Source organism: Marmota monax, unplaced genomic scaffold (assembly GCF_021218885.2).
Source record: "Marmota monax isolate L192 unplaced genomic scaffold, Marmota_monax_Labrador192_F-V1.1 WCK01_AAM20220418_F8-fsc00044, whole genome shotgun sequence".
Lineage (NCBI taxonomy): Eukaryota > Metazoa > Chordata > Mammalia > Rodentia > Sciuridae > Marmota > Marmota monax.
The window spans coordinates 14,998,476-15,019,853 of NW_026695198.1; the positions used below are offsets into that span (position 1 = coordinate 14,998,476).

A 21,378-nucleotide genomic window follows, 5' to 3' on the forward strand; every position below is an offset into this window, starting at 1 on the left:
AGCAAAATTTGTATCCAAAACATCCTAGTAGTTAGTGATAAAACAATGAACACAGACCTAGACCACGTCTTGAAACTCAGAATCTAGCGTTGATGGAGGGATGAGAGTACAATACCTAAAACAAACTAACAAACTAAACAAGCTTTCTATTAGCTGCTGTAGGAAACAAAAAAGGTTGGTCAGATTAATTCTACCCGGGGACAAAGGTAATTCGTAATGCTGTTAAAGACCAAACTGTAACCTATAACAAAAACTAGGAAAACTGGAAGCCTGCATGGTGCTGCATGCGCGTGGGAAGACCTTCCTGAAGCACAGACTCCCAACTTTGGCCAGTCCTCAGCATGCTAGCAAGACCCTCAGCAACTCAGAGAGAACCTGTCTCAAAGTGAAAAATAAAAAGGACTGGGGTGGTAGCTGGAGGGAAAGAGCCCCTAGGTTCAATCCCCAATACTAAAAAGATTAAGTACTGGACATTTTCAGAACACCAATAGATCACAATTTATAAAGTTTTCTAAACACGTGAAAAAAAAAAAAAACATGACTTTAGAAATCCATGCGTTTTTATTACCTCCTTCGATCACTAGCGAAAGCTCATCTAAAAGCGAGGGGCCTGGGGATTTTTCGAGCCCATAAAATTTTACGCATGTGCAGTGAATCATCTTAAAACATAATGACATGTTTGTCTTTCCTCTCCAGAACTAGAATCCAGAACTACTTCCATTTCGTTTTTCAAAGGCATTCTTATTTTTCAGTCTTTCAAAGAACTTATTTCACTTAAGGTACCTTACACCCACACAAAAACACTTTCACCAGCTTCCCAGCTTAAAGCTCCACCCACATTTCCTATGTCGGAGGCCGAGCCTGCGCAATAGAACTGAGACGGCCAAATCCAGTTTCTGGCATAACGTTACAAGCCCTTCTTCCGGTGAGGAAGGCTGTACCATTCTCAAATAGAATCATTGTGTTTGTCCTAATTCACACATAATTCACACAGTTTTCCAAGAAAGTAACTTCTACTTTCAACCACAAGACTTCCTCTCTCCATAATTTTTAAAGTAATCGCTTTTTACATAGTTGTGTTTCAAAAGAGACACGTGTCTCCCCTGCCATTCCGAATGGTATGTGCCAACCTCACCTCCGGTGTTAGGTGTCATGGATGCCCCGAGAGTCTAATAAGAATTTGCACCCTTGGTGGGGAAGGTCTGAAGCCCACACCTGGAAACCCAGTGAAATAAAGTTGCGTTTTGGTTGTGGAAGTGACAACTTCTCCGATTCCTCGGTGATGGCGGCGTCCGGGAGCGGTATGGCCCAGAAAACCTGGGAATTGGCCAACAACATGCAAGAAGCCCAGAGTATCGATGAAATCTACAAATACGACAAAAAACAGCAGCAAGAAATCCTGGCGGCGAAACCCTGGACTAAGGAGTGAGGAGGTCCCTGGCGAGACGCAGGGGAGGGACGGGATGGCTGGAATTTAAGAGACCCAGGGAGAGTGGGAGTCGAAGCGGGTGGAGAGCTTGTTTTGTTTTTTTACGGGAGAGTGGAGAATAGAACGAGAGCTTTGTATCTATCTTTATCCTTCTTAGTGAGGCCTAAGCCTCTCCTCGAGGGGCTATTTGACTCTCCTTTCTTTAATGCATTTACTACCAGAGGATGTAAATGAAGAACAAGCGGTGCTTTAAATTGACACTTTTCAACATCTTTTCACATATGCTATACACTCTACCTTGAACCAGGTGTCATCATGCATCTTTTTGGGGCCTTCAGCTGATCCCAAACTGGGGATTGCAGCTGAAATCAAGTTACCAGGACAAGGGTCTCAAAAATGAAAAGAGACCTATAATATCGTTTTTGATTGCTGGTAATTATTTCAGAGACACACCGTCTCTACCCAGTCTCTAAAATGTTGCTTCACCAGTTCACCTAAGCCACTATTTATAAAAATAGAGCTTAAGGCTCTTTGCTTCTTACTAAAATCCATGTGTCCCTGAAAATAATGACAAGTCAGGAAAGGGTTCTTCACCCCACTGTATTAGGGAGAGAGTAAAAAAGACCACAAAGGGCCCGATCTATGAGGAGATAGGAGAAATGTGGTCAACAGCAGAACATACTTTATCAGCCTCACAGTTTTTTTCAGAGTTAGCTAATTGTCCACGTATTCAATTTTAGCAGTGTTTATTGAGAATTTAACATGAGCCAGGCACTGAGCTAGGGATTTTCATGTCATTTAATATGCATGACAACTCAATACTGTATTTTCATTCCTTTTTTGCAAATAAGAAAATACATAAGAAACTTACTTCTTGGTCACACTGAGGTAGTGAACTCTTAAATGAGCAATAGACCTAAGACCAAATCTCACAATTGCCACGTAACTAGTTGACCTTAGGAAACTAACTTATCCATCTTCATTTATCTATAATATAGAAATAAAACCTACCTATTAGTGATGTCATGAAGATTAGATGAATTGATAAATTAAAAGGATCTAGAATTATGTAATGGGAGCACATTAACTATTATCCCCCCCCCCCTTTTTCCCAGTAAAGGGTGGAGTCAAAATTTTATGTCTTGACTTCCAATACCAGGTCTCCATATCTTTCATCTTGTTGTTGAAATCTGGCAAAGGTTGGGAATTAAACTTGGTTGTTTTCTTGGAGCAGGCATCTTCAAAGTCTTCTTAAGAGACATTTACATTTACTGCTCTGTACAATCTGGTTAGATTGCCTGATTATCTCCTTACTCCTATGGCAGGATCTTCTATTTTAGGTAAATGTAGTTTATTTGGAAAATATCAGCTTGTCTCACGGTGGTTCTCATACTCATTTCAGCTGTCTTCAGCTGCATCAGCGATATCAAAATATTTTTTATTCAAGAATTTATTCATATCCAATGATGACAAACTCTAGAATAGTGGTCATAGGAGAAGTAGGGACACTAGGGCTATGTTTTGATTTTGAGGCTGATATCACAGAGGGAGACCACACCTTTCAACAAACTATTCAAGAGTACCACAATGCTAGTAACAGCACTTAAGGTTTTAGTATATGTCAGGCACTAAGTTGAGTATTTTTATATACTTTTTTTCATCCTAACAACTATGAAATACAAATAAGAAAACTGAAGCACAAACATTAAATGGTTGGCACAGTATCACAGCTAGAGCATGGCAGTGCCAAAATTAGGGTAGATGTTAGAGTCCGCGTTCATAATCATTAGGCTAGAAGGTACACCTGAGAAGGGTTAGACACAACCATTCCAACTAGAGTCAGAATCAGAAATATGCTGATTCCAAGTCAAGGGAGAAAAAGCCTACTCAAAGTATGTTTTTCCCTCTTAAATGTATTTAAAAACTATTTCAGACTCCCCCACAGGGGAATACTGTACAGGACTATGACCTGTTTATTATTTCTAGTGCCCTGTAGAAACTCCTTTTCTACTTCCTTTTTCTTCCCACATTCATTTCTGTAAATCCCTTCAGTACTTGTTATCTTCACAAAAACTGTCTTTTGAAATTGTACTTTATATAAGAAAATTAATTACACCATGATTTTGTTTTGTAGTCACCATTACTTTAAATACTGCAAAATCTCAGCTTTGGCTCTACTAAAAATGGTGATGCATGCCAGATCAGGAGGCAACTTGGAAGTGATGGGTTTGATGCTAGGAAAGGTGGACGGTGAAACCATGATCATTATGGACAGTTTTGCTTTGCCTGTAGAGGGCACTGAAACCCGAGTAAATGCTCAGGCTGCTGCATATGAGTACATGGCTGCATACATAGAAAACGCCAAACAGGTAAAAATGTTTTCTTAAAGTTTAGTCCCTACAGAGTCTCAAGGTGATTTTTGAGTTTCTAAACTGAAAACTATTTCTTTACGTTAAATTTTATATTTTAAATTCAACAATTTCTATATAAAATGATATAAGATTAGAAGCATGATAAGATTTATACCATGGGGACTGAGGGTGTAGCTCAGTAGTAAAGCACTTTCCTAGAATGCTCAGAGTCCTGGATTTGATCCCCAGCACTGGAGGAAAAAAAGGATTTAGAGCATAGACCCCTACACAAAATAATTTCTCATTCATTATCAGATGTGTGTTTAAAATCAAAAGTCTGAGCCAGGCATGGTGGCACACTCCTCTAATCCCAGCAACTTGGGAGGATGAGGCAAGAGGATCACAAATTCAAGGCTAGTCTTAGCTGCTAAGTAATTTGCAAGATCCTGTCTCAAATTTTAAATTAAAAAAAAAAAGGCAGGGGGCGCTAGGGATGTGACTCAATGGTTAAGCACCCCTGGGTTCAATCCCCAGAACCTAAAAAATAAGTCTGGGTGCTGAGAATGTACCTCTGTGGTAGAGTGCATACTTAGCATACATAAAGCCTGAGTTTAGTCCCCAACACCAAAAATCAAAAAGTTTGGAAACAACCTAAATATTCATGAATATAAAACCAGTTAAATAAATGATGGTACATTCTTCTTAGGCAGCCTTTAAAAAAAATAGCTATCTATATATTTACTTATATAGAGCAAACCCTAGAATAATTTGTTGAGTAAAAAAGCAAAGTATAAAACACTGTATATGGCATGCTATTGTGTGTCACTGTGTTTATTAATTTACTACATGTATGTAAAAATATCTCTATAAGGCTATGTAAGCAGTAGGCAACAGGGGTAGAAATCAGCTGAAGTAAAAGAGATGGGAAGGAGACTGAATACCTTTATTGTTCTTGAACTTTGTTAGTTTTGTGCTTTGTACACGTATTACCTATTCAAATAACTCCTTTTTTAACAAAAGCAATATATTCTAAGAATTATTTTGCTTGATGTTTACTGCAGTGTTACATAAAACAAATAATAAATGTCCTGAAAATTAAACAGAAACCTCAAGCTCCTTTGTCCTCTTCATTTGTTAGGTTGGTCGCCTTGAAAATGCAATTGGCTGGTACCATAGCCACCCTGGCTATGGCTGCTGGCTTTCTGGGATTGATGTTAGTACACAGATGCTTAACCAGCAGTTCCAAGAACCATTCGTAGCAGTGGTAGTAAGTACTTTTAAACCAGTTTTAATTAAGTTCTTCATGAACATTTACTAAAACAAGACTTGAAACAGTATAGTAAAGAGCAAAAGCTCTGGTGTCAATCTGTAAAGACTTGAATCAGAATTCTACCTCTTAATAAAACTGGGGCTTTGAGCAAGTTACTTAATCTCTATAACTCACACCCTACCCACAAAAGATGAGGGTAATCAGCACACATGTCTCAGCACCCAGCTCATCAGAGGTATTCCATCAGTGTTCTTTGACTAGAGTAAGCAGGAAATGCTAAAAGGAAAAAAAGAAAGCCCTTTAAAAAGTGATGAGCAAATTCTCAAATAATAATCCTAAATGATGTCAACTAAATGTAATCTCTAAATTTCCTGTGAGGAATTCCTATGTTTAACCATTTCAAAAAAACTTTCTGGTTTGGTTATTTTTTTCATATTGTTTGGTCATTTATTGTGTATGTGCATAGCGTTACATATGTATTTCTAGATTTATAATATTTTAATAAATAGAAGTATATAATGATTTGTATTGACAGATGTTAAATATATCCTTCTTGTAGATTGATCCAACAAGAACAATATCTGCAGGAAAAGTGAATCTTGGAGCCTTTAGGACATACCCAAAGGTAATTTTTAAAAATTATAAGTCATAATTTGTTTTTTTCTTTTTTGAGTACCAGGGATTGAATTCTTGAGCACTTAGTTACTGAGCCGCATCCCCAGCCCTATTTTGTATTTTATTTAGAGACAGGGTCTCACTGAGTTGCTTAGCAACTCACTGTTACCAAGTCTGGCTTTGAACTTGCTATCTTTGTGTCTCAGCCTCCCAAGCTGCTGGGATTATAGTATAAGTCTTTTTTTTTTTTCCTCTCAGTCGTTGATAGATCTTTATTTTATTTATTTATACGTGGTGCTGAGAATCAAACCCAGTGCCTCACACATGCCAGGCAAGTGTGCTACTGCTGAACCAAAGTCCCAGCCCTAAGTCATAATTTTTTAAACTCCAAATATTTCGCTTATTTTTAAGGATATGCTGTGACTAGTATCTCTGTCCTAAAATAGTTTGTTTAAAGTAGCAAACTACCACAAACTGACTCTTAAAAAAGAAAATACATTTGTTATTTGTTATCAATTTTACTGGAAAAACAGTCTTTATATGGGAGCGGGGATAATCAAGGATTGAACTCAGGGGCACTCAACCACTGAGTTACATTCCCCAGCCCTTTTTAATATTTTATTTAGAGACAGGGTCTCACTGAGTTTCTTAGCACTTTGTTTTTGGTGAGGTTGGCTTTGAACTTGCAATCCCTCTGCCTCTGCGTCTTAAGTCACTGGTATTACAGGTGTATACCACCACACCCAGTCAGTAATCTTTATTTAATAGTATTTGAGTGACAATGGCATTCTGACAGGCACTAGAGAAACAGCAAGCAACAGTTCCCTCCTCTGGAGGAAGCTTGTAGTCTGCAGTAGATAATGCATAGGTATATATCTCCTAAGGTCAAAAAAAAAATTAATCTATAAACCAAATCCAGCCTATTGCCAGAAAGTGGGGTTGGAGAAAGTAGAAGCTATATATATATATATATATATATTTTTTTTTTTTTAAGAGTATTTATGTTGAATATTCGTCTCCCCAAAATTAATGCTCCTATAAATAAAAAGCTGCAGAGAAAAAAAACAGTTTATCTTGGGTTTTTATTTTATTTTGTTTTTTAATCTTCTGTTATTATTTTTGTTTAGGGCTACAAACCTCCTGATGAAGGACCTTCTGAATACCAGACTATTCCACTCAACAAAATAGAAGACTTTGGTGTACATTGCAAACAGTAAGTAACTAAAAAAATATATCTGAATCCAAAATCACAGGAAACCTCAGAGATCATCCAGTCCAAGCCCTTTGTTTTACAGATGAGAAAAAGACTGACAAAAATGCATTTCATAATATAACACGTTTTGAAATAATAGTTTAAAATGAAGATTTAGGATAATGTTAAAAATTTTAATTAATTTTTTTAGTGGTGATGGACTTTTATTCATTTATTTATATACAGTGCTGAGAATCAAACCCAGTGCCTCACACTTATGAGGCAAGTGCTCTTTCACTGAGCCATGATCCCATTTTTTACACAAATGGAACACAACTTTTCATTTCTCTGGTTGTACATGATGTAGAGTCACATCATTCATGCAGTTATACCTGTACATATGTTAATATTGTATGTCTCATTCCACCATCTTTCCCCCACATCTCCCTCTCCTTCTCTCCCTCCCCTCTACTCAATCCAAAGTTCCTCCATTCTTTGCCCACCCCCCAAAGTTCCTCCATTCTTCCTCCCCCTGCACCATCATTATGGATCAGCATCCACTTATCAGACAAAATATTGGGCCTTTGGTTTTTATTTTAATGTTGAAGAAGCTAGTGAAATTAGTTTTCTTTACCTTTTAAATATATCTTATCACCTGTCACCTTCATCCAAGCCACAACTAATACTGCATATACATTTTGCCTCTTAAAATTGTTTTCTCAGGCAAACTAAAATGTCAGACTGTGTTTCTTCTCAGAATGATTTTCCATCTCACCAAGAATAAGATCCTTGGGCTAGGGTTGTAGCTTAATGGTAGAGTACTCGCCTCCCACATGTGGAAGGCACTGGGTTCCATCCTTAGCACCACATAAAAATGTAAAGAACATAAATAAATAAGTAAAGGTATCATGTTCATCTGCAATTAAAAAAAATAGAATAAGAACCTTAAGCCTTGCCATAGACTACACAACCCCATATGGTCTAGCGTCCACACTCTCTCAAGGCTCCTCTCTTAGCACTATCCCATGGTTCAGTTCAGCAGTACTTACCTCTTTAGCACTGAACCCATGGTTCAATCTAGCAGTACTTATCTCTTTAGTGTTTCTCAGATGTATCCCCCAGGCTTCTGCCTTAGGGCTTTAGTACTTACTGTTTCCTTTACCTGGAACATTCTTCCTTATTTCCATATGGCTCCCTAACTGTTTTAATTGTTGACTATCTGTTTAAGAGTCACCTTAACAGAGAATGTTCATGGATCACCCTATCTCAAAATAATACCTTCCTGTCACTTTGTGTCTACTTTCTCTGCTTTCTTTTTCTTCATAGCACTTGTCACTATCTGATATGTTTGCATCCTTATTATTGACCCCTTGAGCATGTGGATTTTATTAGAATTATTTGCTGCTGTAGCCTTGCTTTTAAAACAGCAAGGCAGGTTTGGGGTTCTGGCTCAGAGGTAGAGTGCTCACCTAGCATGCGTGAGGCCCTGGGTTCGATCCTCAGCACCACATAAAAATGAAATAAAGGTTCTATGTTCACTTACAACTAAAATAAATAAATAAATATTAAAAAAAAAAAAAACAGCAAGGCACATAGAAGAGAGGGCACTAAAAAACACCTCTTATCCCAACTTTAATGAGTATCTTGACTATCCATATGCTCTTATTTTTCTGTTTAGAAATTCTTCGAAAATTCAGATTTTCTAAAATTGAGTTTTTAAATATTCTGGTTTTCAATCATGTCTGACATATTTCTGTAATAACTACCTCTACCCTAAATGATTAGGATTAAGCATTTAATTTGACCTTTTGAAAAGAATTTAAATTATTTCTGTTTAAGGAAATTGCTCCTAATCATTTTTCTGATTAACAATTATATTTTCATATTAATTTTTTTTCTGTAACCTAACAGCACCTTTCCCTATTTTTCTTTCTGTTGGTTCATTCTTTTGTCTTCCTTAAATAAGTTTCTTTTGACAAGTACCCCACTTGATATTCTGAAATAGTAGCCTATCAGAGAGGAGTAGCTACTTGCTAGTTCCTACATTGCTAGAGCCTAGAGTTTTGAACCAAAAATTGCCTAGAATTTTGAACCAAAAAGAATATTCAAAAACATTCTCTTTGGATTGATTCCTAAATAAGAAAGAATAAGAGCAAGTAAATTAATGGATTTATTTTTTGACAAATATTCAGTGAAGCATAGTACCAAATCAAAAGAATAAGCGTTTTGCATAGGTTATTATACATACATTTCCTAAATTACTTGATGATAGGTTATTATTAGCAGTTTATTGGCTTTTCTTTTTCTTATAGTAAAGGTTATTTATTTATTTACTTATTAATTTATTTATTGGTACTGGGGATTAAACCCAGGGGTGCTTTTTTATTGTGTTCATGTCACTTTTATCCTTTGCACCACTACCCAAGAATCTGAGCCTTTATCTTTTCCTGTCTGCCCCACTCCAATGGCTTCCTTTGTGGGTACCCCTGCGTCCATTTTTTATCCTCTAGCATATAATGGTATTACCACAGTCAACTTTCTTAAACTCCCTTTGGCTATATCATTGCTCTACTCAAACACCTTCCATGAGTCCAAAGTACCTAAAGAATAAAAAATTATAAATTTCTTGACCTTTTACATAACATCTTCCAGCAACTGGACCTCAGTATGCCATTATAAGTTTCCCTCACAGTATTATTCTCCTCTTGCTAAATTGGCCAAACCAATTCACTTATTACCCTTACATGTGTTTCCTTTCATAGATGATGCTCTCTACCTAATGCCTTCTGTGTTCTCAACATACCCATACCATGGACTCTTTTTTTTTTTTTTGTAATATTTAGTTTTAGTTGTAGTTGGACACAACACCTTTATTTTATTTATTTATTTTTATGTGGTGCTGAGGATCAAACCCAGGGCCTCGCACGCGCTAGGTGAATGCTCTACTGCTGAGCCACAATCCCAGCCCCACACTGTGGACTCTTGTGAGAGTTACCCTAAAGTCCAACCTTTTCCCTAGGGCTTTGCATCTGGTTCTAGCTCTAAATGACCACTTCACATCCTCTTAAGAGTACTCATTATCTTGAATACTCAATTGGTAATTGTTTCTTTTTACATATACACTTTGGCATCACTTACTGTTATTCAACATATTTCATTATATTTAATATTTTTGGATTCATTCCAGTTCTTCTGTATAAATGGTGAGTTCCTAATAAAGAAGTTTCTTGTGCTTCTTTGTATCCACTAATGTGCATAACCTACTGAGATAGTTAAAATTTTGTTACATTTAAATTATGTATGTTTTTCAGACATTAACCAAATTTTCCTTGCTACAACCTGATTATAAATTAAGCACCTTTGGAAGCAGTAGAGATTATTTTAAGTATCTTAGAACATACTTTTAAAGTTTTCTTTTCCAAAAAGTAGTAGGCCCTAATCAGGGGATTAGAAAGGTAAGAATGAGGAGTGCACATGTCACTTTTAGTATATTTTAAAAGGCTAACAAAAATGATAGTGAATCCTAAAGAAGCAGCTCATTAAGTTTATGTGCTGTTAGCTGGAAGTTACAAAACTTAATAACACAAACATATCATTCAGAAAGTCTGATTATTAATAACTTCTTGGAAATTTCTGGGCTTCACAGAAGGAAAACATAAAATAAAGAAATTTTGTAGATAGAAGATTTGAAATCACACCCCTGAAGAAAAAGAATACATGGTTACCTCTTATTGTTAGACTAAAAACTAAAACATGACTATTTTAATATAAAGTATAATTTGCTTAAATTTGGCTATGACTTCTATATGATACAATTGAATATTTTTTTTTTTACTTATTCAATTTGTGCTTTTGTTTCATAGATACTATGCCTTAGAAGTCTCATATTTCAAATCCTCTTTGGATCGCAAATTACTTGAGCTTTTGTGGAATAAATACTGGGTGAATACACTGAGTTCTTCTAGCTTGCTTACTGTGAGTACTCTACTTGTAAGGGATGCATTTGAATTTTATATAAGCTATAAAAGCTGTTTAATATTTGAAACCCCCTTACACAGAAAAGCTGTACCCAACTTGGCCACAACAAGAGGGTTGGGATGGGATTCTGCACTGCTGAGCTAGATCAGAAATCTAGGCAAATCTTAGGTCTGTCTCATGTCAGAGAGACCAAGTATAAATGGCAAATAGAGTGGCCAGATCAGGGTGAGATCTGCTGTGCTTGCCTTAAAGGGATGTATAGAGGGGCTGGGGTTAGTGGCTCAGTGGTAGCCTAGCATGTATGAGGCTCTGGGTTCCATCCTCAGTACCACATAAAAATAAATAAAATAAAGGTATTATGTCTATCTACAACTTAAAAAAATATGTGGGGAAAAAATGATGTCTAGCGGAAAAAATACAAGTATTTGTTGTATCAGATGTCTTTTGGACTCTGGTTTCAAGTAATAAGACACTCAGAAATAAGAAAGAGAATCATGGTGGGAGTATAGCTCCCTGGTAGAGTGCATACTTATGCTATGGGTCCTAGGTTCAGTCCCCAGCACCAGAAAAAAAAAGGAAAGAAAGTTATATAAGTTACTAAGTCTCAGAGTAGAGCATTCAAGCAATATTATAAAGTCTTGCTTTTTTCTCTCTCTCAGTTTTATTGATTAGTTTCAGTTTCAGGTTTCATGTGAAAGCAAGATGGCAACTTTAGCCTCAGATCTCCCAGTCTTACCCTGTCATGTTCAAAATAGGAAATCAAGGGCTGGGGTTGTAGCTCATTGGTAGAGCGCTTGCCTAGCGAGGTTGAGGCATTTGGTTCAATCCTCAGCAGCACCACATACAAACAAATAAAGGTTAAATTCTTTAAAAAAAAAAGAAAAGAAAAAGCGGGGGGCGGGGAATCCAGAAATACACACACTCCTGCTTATTCTTAGGCAAAGCCTCATTGTTTCTGACTGACTTACTTAGGATACATGCTCTTCTACTTAGACCTTGTATAGGCCAAGGGAATGAATTCAGTGAGTGCTGGGCTGGGGTGGAGGCAGCTCCTTCAGGAACTTAGTAAGATGGGGAAAGAGAGATCATAAGACTCTTGCTTTAAAGCAACAGATAGTGAGCAGCAAAAAATAGCTACTTATATTTAGCTACTGAATATTTTCTGATTATATCGCTAAAATCTAAAATATTTAGGAAGACATTTACTTAACAGCTTTTTCTATATTTAGAACTTAAGAACAGTTTTTTACTTTTTTTAAAAACTAGGCTATTTCTCGGCTGGGGATGTGGCTCAGTGGAGGAGTGCTTGCCTGGAAAACATGAAGCCTTGGGTTCAATTCCCAGCACGGGGGGGAGGCTGTTTCATTTAGTGCAGTGTACATAGTGATTAGAACCATGGGGTTTGGAGTAAAATAAACTGGATTTGAAAACAGCTCTGCTACTTTCTTTACTAGTTCTGATTACCTTCAGAAAGTTATTTAATGTGACTGAGACTTTCTCAGGTGTAAAATTATAATACTATATACATCATTAAGTATACTGAAAAATTTAGGACTTAATATAAAGCAATTGGTGGAATACCTGGCATATAATAAAGCCTCAATAAATGATTTTTTTTTTTTTTTTGGTTTGATGTATACAGAAAAATGTCACTTAAGCCTATTTACAATGATTGTAAACACAGTTCTGACAAGGCTTCTGTTCTTATTGCTTATCATCAGGGGTCAGAAGTAGTAGATTAGAAAGAAGAGATTGATCAGAGTAGTAAGTAAACATTGTTTCCTTTGTGCCAGACACTGCTAAATGCTTTATATATGTTGTTTCCTTAGAGGCAAATGTACTAATAGCAGCCAAAAGTGACACCTGGTGGCAAGCAGTGAAAACACTTCAAGACCAGAGCAGTCTGAGCATTGGTGTAAAGGCAAAGAGATCAACTTACTCAGACCTGTGGCTATCCCTGTATTGTAGTACTGCATATACAAGGATATTAATAATCAGGAAACAATTAAATTTCATTTTTTCCTTTTTTGTGGTTTTACATAATTATAGCATTTTAAGAAAAAATATAGAATTATGTATTCAGCTTCTCTTTTTTTCCCAGCTAAAGTAGTTAATTACAGCATATAACCAAAAAGCTACCAGAAAAAAAAAGTTATTTTCTAATTTAGGAAATTAGTTCCTTATGTTCATTTTCTATGCATTTGAAATGTAATTGGGTATTTAAAAAAAAGCAGAAATGAGAAATGTAATTGGGTATATTTTATTATAGTTTTAATAATAGCTATTTCTAGTGACCCACATTTTCATGGCTTGAGTAGCTAAATCATCTGAATATGAAGTAGTCTATAAGCCTTAGAGTTTTTTTCCAAGTCTGTGGTGTAAAACTGTATTTATTTCCTAAACCACTTACATCCAGACAAAATGAACATAGTTGTATCTTTTAACAATATCATAAATTTGTAAAATCATTAGAAGAACAAGTAACATTTTAAAGAGCCCTCTGATAGCTGTGATGACAGCAAATAACTTCTCATGTTAGGTGATAAATCTGTTTCCCTTATACCATCTTAAAAATTGAACAAGTAGGATAATGTTCTTATTTCTGCCAAGTTGTTTATTAATCTTCATTCTCTTCTATCAAAGATTTAGGAAAGAAATGTAACATACTTTGGAAGTTGCATTTGTGAATTTTTTTATATTTTACACTACAACTAAAAAAATATAAATATAACCAAGTGTAACTGTACATATGTAACTGTTTAAATTTTTCTTTATAAAAAGGATGTCATTTTCTAGAAAAATAATATAAACCAGTTTTCCAAATGGTAGGTATGCATGTGAGAATATAGCATTACTCTAAGATATAATTGTATTTATAGCTGGGTGCAATGATTACAGGTAGGTTTATTTTCTTCTTTATATTACTCTACATTTTCTAAAATTTCAAAGATAACTATTAACTTTATAATCAAAATCTAAAACAAGTGTTTTTTAAATATTGTCAAAAGTACTAGTTCTAAAAGTTTAGCTAACAGTTATTAGGCCTTTTCTAGGTGCCATGGACAATTCTAAGAGTGTTATATATAAATATTAAACTTCATTTAATTTTCTTAATAGTCTTATATAATAATTATTGCTACCGTTTCCCATTTTCAGAAGAGGACCAGGAAGCATGCCCCAGGCTTCCTAGCTAATCTGCAGCAGCACCAGAACCTAGATTCAGATCTGTGAATTTCAAAGCCTCCCATAACAACAAATATTATATTTAAGTGGTCAAAAAGAAAATTTCCAAATTTAATCTTAAAATTGTAAAAGGAAAAGTATCTATGTTCTAACTGCTTAAATTTAGAAGCAGTTTTTTAGGTGAAGACGGTTATAAATTGTGGGTTTCATATTATGTCCTGATACAGTGCCATTTTCTCCACAGAATGCAGACTATACCACTGGTCAGGTGTTTGATTTGTCTGAAAAGTTAGAGCAGTCAGAAGCTCAGCTGGGCCGAGGGAGTTTCATGTTAGGTTTAGAAACACATGATCGAAAGTCAGAAGACAAACTTGCCAAAGCTACAAGAGACAGGTAAGAGTAAATATGTAAGATTCTCACACCTAATTTTTTCTTTCAAAATTTGAAAATAATAGTAAGATTCAAATTCCTTACAGTTTAGCCTAGTTTTAACTAGAATGGTACCTGAATATTAAATATTAGACTTTGAAGAATTCTCATATGCAGATTTTAACTTCAAAAATTTAGGAGACATTATATTAAAACATTAAAGGCTCAAAGTTCTGTATGTTGTGATACACACCTATAATCCCAGTCACTTTAGCGACTGAGGCAGGGTGATCACAAGTTCAAGGCCAATCTGGGCAATTTAATAAAATGCCGTCTCGAAAAAGTGTTGGTGATGTAGCTCACTGGTAGAGCACTTGCCTAGCTTGTGTGAGGCCCTGGGTTCAATCCCTAGTACTCCCCCAAAAAAAGAAAAGCATAGGATTATTTTTTAAATTATTCTAAATAATAAAGGATAAGGCTTTATGTAATATTAGAATCCTATAATTACAGATTAATGTGTCATTAATATATAATTTATAACATTGTATGTTATTATATTTTCATAAATATAGTAATAATATATAATTTTAGTTGTCTTCTAAAACAGAACTTTTCCCAAAGCTGCTGACAAGTAACAAAATTAACAATTTAGAATTTATCAAATTTTACATTGTCATTCTTGTATGAAGGTTCTAGTAAGTAATGAAATGGGTTAAAAGACATGAAGAAGTCTAAAATTTACAAGGGTAAACTTCAGATTGGTGTGATTTGGGAGTATGAATGAAACTGAGAAAATATTGGAAGTGTACAGATAAACATGAGAGGAGAAGTGCATGCATGTTTGAACCATTTTCAGTTTGTGACATTATGTCTTTTCTTTTCAGCTGTAAAACCACCATAGAAGCCATCCATGGATTGATGTCTCAGGTTATTAAGGATAAACTGTTTAATCAAATTAACATCTCTTAAACAGTCACTGATAGTACTTTTGCCTGAAAACTGGTATGCGGAAAAATACTCAAGTAATACTTTTAAAACCAGTTACCAAAAATCTGATTAGAAGTATAAGGTGCTCTGAAATGTCCTGAATATTAACATCCTGTAATAAAACTCTATAAAATGAAATTGTCTGTTTCATTTGTGGGCGAAACTGCATTATTTTTCTAGTATCCTTTAATGCTTTTGAATATGAAAGAAAAAATATTAGACCCTTTCTATTTTTTGAAGCATCTTGCCTATCTAAATCAATGAATTTCAGCATTTCATTTGACATACTATGGCCAGAGCCACTTTTGATTTTTGCCTTTACCTTCTTTTGACAGTCTGTTAGTAAAAATAAAATTTAACATTTTTATGTTGCTATAAAATATTAGCCAAGTCATACCCTAGATTATTTTCCTGAAAAGTAACTTTATTAGAGACAGAACAAACATAGCCCAGAGTATTCAAATATTTGCCAGTGATTTTCCTGAACCAGGCCCAATGTTACTCTTGAACAAGCTAAACATGGCCACTGTCCTCACAGAACTTAACTATGGAGGCTAAGGCTAGTTGACAAGCACATAAGTATACTATTGTGAAGGGAGAACTAAAATATGCTGGTGAATTCTTGGGAGAAACACTTCTTCCAAAGAGGACTTAGCAAAGTTCAGGTGAAACTTGAAGGAAAGGAGGACTAGCCAGAAAAGGGTAATAGGTAGGCAATTACTATTCTGGTCAGAGAATACAACAATGGACAGGTGGCCTGGGGCAGAAAGCTTCAAGGAAATGAAATCAGTTCTGCTTGAAATTAGTATGCCTAATACTTCAACTAAACTCTCACTTTACATCCAATCATCACTTTGGATTTGAAGCTGCCTATCCAATAGAAGGATAATTTCTGATTAGTTATCCCAGAGAAGGAGACAGATAAAAGATAAGAGATAATTATTTGATAGAAGGAAGGTAGATCCTACTGGGGCCTTTGGAGTTGATCCTCATAGCACTGGGGAGTTAAAAGAGTTATAAACAGCAGAAATATTCTGCATTATTTTTTCTAAGCACTCTAGAGATTTGGCAGTAAAGACCAGATGAAATAACCTATGTAATAAAGAATGAGTAGAGGGGCTCCACACAGTGGCACATGCCTGTTGGGAGGCTGAGGCAGAAGGATCACAAGTTCAAAGCCAGGCTCAGTAATTTAGGCCCTAAGCAACTCAGCGAGACCCTGTCTAAATAAAATATTAAAAAGGGCTTGGGATGTGGTTCAGTGGTAATCATCCCTGGATTCATTCAATCCCCAATACCAAAAAAAGTGAAAGAATGGAGAGCCTAATGTAAACATTTCTGTAATAGGCTCTGTCAGAAAGGCCTCAGAAACCAGCTGCATCTACAAGATGCACTGAAAACCTGGGGAAAGTCCCCTTTAATTGTTGCAGTTTATAAAATTCCAACTAGCAAAACATTATAAGGCCTCAAGATGAAGAGAAAATAAAAATTATTCTTTATACAACCTATAAATCCTGACGGACAAGATTTTATTTATACCAGCTAAGCTCATAGAGGCAATTCAAGTACTATATTGAATTTTAGTTTAAAAAATATATGTTATTGGGATTTCTTAAAACTGCAATAACTGATCACAATTCTTCAAATGATTTCCCCTTTATTCAATAATATTAATAAAACAGCTTGGTTGATTAATGGGAAGGTTAAGATGACATCTTAATCATCCACCTCATTTTTGAGAAGGTGAATGTAATGAACGAATACAGCTAATTGATTATTTTCTTTGCATGATGATGAACATTAAATTTTTGATGTTACTGTAACATTTTAAGGTAAAACTTTATTTTTAGGTTAATTTTTTTAAAAAAGGAGAATGTAAGGAATGTTTTTGGTATGGAAATAATAAATGCAAGTAAATCTTGTTTAAAAAAAAAATAGAGAGCCTAAGACTGAATCATGGAAACATCAAATTTTTTAAATGGGTAGAAAAGGAGACCACAGTAGCAAAAAAAGAAAAGGACCTTTAAAAAAAGAATTTAGCCAGTGATTTCACATGCTGCCAAAAAGGTCAATAAAAAAAATTGTCTGAAGGTTTTCCACAAGCTTCAGAAAGAAGGCAGTCTGGTTAAGATGAGAAAGCTAATTAACATTAGCATTTTTTTTTTTTTAGAATTTTTAATATTTTTATTTTTTAGTTTTCGGCGGACACAACATCTTTGTATGTGGTGCTGAGGATCGAACCCGGGCCGCACGCATGCCAGGCAAGCGCGCTACCACTTGAGCCACATCCCCAGCCCTAACATTAGCATTTAAATACAGATACTGTATATGGGACAGCCTTTTGAACTTGTTTTTTTTATTAATATTTATTTTTTGGTTGTAGTTGAACACAATACCTTTATTTTTATTTATTACATGTTGCTGAGGATTGAACCCAGGGCCTGGCACGTGCTAAGGAAGCACTCTACCGCTGAGCCACAACCCCAGCCCAACTTGTTTTATTCATTAAATAAAAGTGTATACTTGGAATTTCATGACTGAAACTCACCTCCATTTTATGCCCTTAAAAAAAAAATGACTACCCTCAAAGAATAGCCAAAATCTGTATTTAATGCCAAAATTTCAGCAACACCAGTATCATATTGAATCATCCTGCTAAGAACAGTAACAAGCTTGTTGGTGTTTCCCTGACTGTCATGATTAAATGTTTAAATTTTTGCCCAGAAAGAGTACAGAGTCATTAGAGTCACCATGGAAAGCATATTAGCAATTTTCATTCCAAGGCTAGAATACTATTATCCACATTTACATTGGTGAACTAATCAGTTAAGATATCTCAGTGACATAGAAAATACTTCTTACAACAAAGAGAAATAACCAGGAAAAGAAATTTTTTTAGTCCTAATTTCACTGGACTCATTTTGAGAAGTCTCAGTGTTTATCAGTAACAGTAACCAAAGCCAAAATTGCTGAAATGAATAGAATTGTTGGCTCACCTAACTCCAAGGTTCAGAGTTATAAGTTGGATGAGACTTCTGTCAGGGTTCTCATCTCTGCCCTCCTCATATTGACCTGGACTTAAGTAGTTTCCTCCAAAGTTGGTATTATACCACACCATCCACTTAAGGGGAAAAGCTGCTCACTAGTGTCCAAATAAGGTTCTGACTTCACTCTGATCTAACTTGAGTAACATGCCCAATTGCACATGACTGGTTAGTTAAGGCTACCCCTTGACCTCAGAGTGGGGTCAGTAATCCAAAATGCATTAAGTACTACACAATGGGTTAAGTGGATGCCACAGAGACAACCAACAATTACCCCTCAATCAGCCATCCATCCTAGGCAAAAACAGCCCCAGAGGGAACATTTGTATTTTATTTGAAATGAAGTTACTTAAAAGTAAGGTCTTTTGCAGATGTTCTTAAAGCATATCTTGAAATTTTAATTAGTTTTGTGATCACTTTTCTTAAACATGTTCCTATTTATAACATCAAGCTTTTAGCAACTCAAGATTCAATTTGCAGTCATAATTTATAAACTGAAGTCATGAGATGAGGTTTGTTGCCTTTTCCTGCAAAGTATTATCTTACAGCCTTGAGCTATTCAGGAGCTGAAAAGGCCATTTTTCCTGAGTGAAGTCTGTTTTTTGTTCAGTTTCAAATTTTTCATAGATAATTTCTCAAACTCTTTGGTGATAATATACAGGAAATGTCAATCGTCATAAAAAATTTAATCCCAATGTCCAAGTAATTTTTAAAAGGAATAGGAGCAGGACTTCAAGCCCAGGCTCTAGCAGAGATGGAAAGAAGTCAGTTGATACGGAATGGGGATTGAAACCAGTTAGGGGATCCAGTAAGATTCCCCAAATCAACTGTGTTCCAAATTTTCCAGGTTGTTTTAATACATAGAGATTCTACTTCCAAATAATCGAATAATATGAACTTCTATATAAATTGTTGAGAATTTTAGGCATTTAGTACCATCTTTTATGTTATACTTTACAATTATATGAGTATCTTGATGTGCCTGTTTTCATTGACTACCAATAGTATACCACTCAGGTTGTTATTTTGAAATCAACAATACTGCCAAGGACAAAAAAAAGAGCCAAGAAAAGCCATTTGTGCTCCATTGTTTCTGAATTTGGAAAATAAAAGCTTACACTAAACATTTCTTGCTCCCTTTGAGTGATCAAGTCTGAAGACTGTCACAAGTTTAGTATGAATACCTGGTATACGAACTTTAAAAAAAATCAGTGCATTGCACAATAGAATAATAAACTGCCCCAAAACACAGCCACTTAAAAATAAACACAAAGGAGCAGAAGCATGAGTAACCTTACAATGAATCAGAAAATCTGGGAGTTGAAGTGCTGCATGTTGCAGAGGTTCAGTTTCCAAAACTGTCCTGTGACTGATGAGGTACAGACGCATAAGTCATGCATGCAGAGAAGAGTTCATTTATATTACTAAGTCTGCACTGCATCCACATGTAGCTAAATAAACTTAACAGAACATAGACCATTAAGTTTCTAAGGTTTCTTTTGTATTTCTGGATTGTTTTAACTATAACCTAATATATATATAGTGAGTATATATATATATATATATATACACACATATATATTGATGAGTAATGTGGTTTTCTGTTTGTTTGTTTGTTTGAAGACAAAAAAATATACTGCATAGTATGATGGTCTCTTTTGCTCATCCTTATAACTAAAAGATAATTATGCTCAAATTATGATGAGGTAATTATGTTATCCACTATTTAATAATTGATGTGTTTCTGTCATTATGTTTGCAAAATATTAGTTAGGAAATAGAAAATACAGTTCTCATTTTGGCCTATTTTCAATACAAGTTCCAATAGCCAAAATGCTAATTTTAGGACACCAGGTGATTTCTGAGGTAATCAATCTATAAGTTTCTAAATCTTTTATCTAAATGTTAGCAGTTGATATACCATTCATCTTTGTAAACATAATGTTATAATCTCCTTACTTTAGAAAATTAATAACATGAAATTCAGGTCAACTGTGACCACATTGGTATACTTAAACTTTTGATCTCACATATCAGAATATTATAAAAATAAAATCAGGAACTCTGTCATTTCAGGTCAAATTTGGGAGGAAACAGCTAAAAGCATAGCTTGATAACTAACACTAGTGATTAATTGCTTTTTCAACATGTGGATTATCTTGGTGCCAAAAATTATAGAATAATTGCCTAACAAATTGGAGAGTCCCTGATGTCAGTACTCATATTTTCTTTGGATTATACTAAGCAATTATGCTAAACCTTCTAATGACTGAGTAAAATGGTATTGTGCCTTGGGGCACATTTGATGAACTACAGTTGTACTTTTCAAAGCCTAAGAGGCATATGCATAAAGAAGTATATTGTCTAGAACAGAATTATGTTTGGCCTTTATGTTCGACTTTAAAAGATTATAAAAATTGATCACAAAGATATTAATGTTTACTATTGAAAATAATTACTTTAAACAACTTACTTCCTGAAAAATTTTTCTTCGTATAAAATCATCTCCAAATAAATGTTTGATTTATATGATAAATTTTTTATCCTATAACTTAATACTTCATACCTCCTCTTTATATTCAGTTCACTATTATTTGTATCAATAATGCTGAATAAGTCCTTCATAACATGTATTTGTTGAGCTTTAACTTTTTACTTCAACTCCTGTGTAATCCATCTAGTTTCTCATCCATGATTTTTCAGCATAGTTGAGGCTATTAAGATTTGGGGCTTAGGGCTGGAATTATGGCTCAGTGGTAGAGCGTTTGCCTAGCATGTGTGAGGCACTGGGTTCAATTCTCAGCACCACATATAAATAAAAATAAAGATTTGGAGCTTAAAAAAATAAAAGAATATAAAGAGACAAAATAAGAAATTAATATTTGTTCTTATATATGAGAATACTGTATTTAAAAACTACAACCATCTGAAATATTCTCTAGTCTCAAGGAAGTTAATTT

General features: G+C 35.0%; 1 protein-coding gene across 1 annotated transcript; it reads left to right on the forward strand.

Moving 5' to 3' along the window:
- Window positions 1–1,125: 1,125 nt before the first annotated feature.
- On the forward strand, window positions 1,126–15,512 carry Cops5 (COP9 signalosome subunit 5). Its single transcript, XM_046428588.2, has 8 exons — window positions 1,126–1,425; window positions 3,564–3,798; window positions 4,919–5,047; window positions 5,610–5,675; window positions 6,793–6,878; window positions 10,721–10,832; window positions 14,263–14,411; window positions 15,272–15,512. Exons 1-8 carry the CDS (start codon window positions 1,157–1,159, stop codon window positions 15,354–15,356), a joined length of 1,131 nt encoding a protein of 376 aa, XP_046284544.1. The 5' UTR covers window positions 1,126–1,156; the 3' UTR covers window positions 15,357–15,512.
- The last annotated feature ends 5,866 nt before the right edge of the window (window positions 15,513–21,378 follow it).

Bases quoted from the DNA above. Each gene is read 5' to 3' on its own strand.
- Cops5 (XM_046428588.2), top strand. From the start codon at position 1,157: ATGCCCCGAGAGTCTAATAAGAATTTGCACCCTTGGTGGGGAAGGTCT. The intron at 1,426-3,563 runs GTGAGGAGGTCC...TTTGTTTTGTAG, and splicing joins GCGAAACCCTGGACTAAGGA to TCACCATTACTTTAAATACT. The intron at 5,048-5,609 runs GTAAGTACTTTT...TCCTTCTTGTAG, and splicing joins AACCATTCGTAGCAGTGGTA to ATTGATCCAACAAGAACAAT.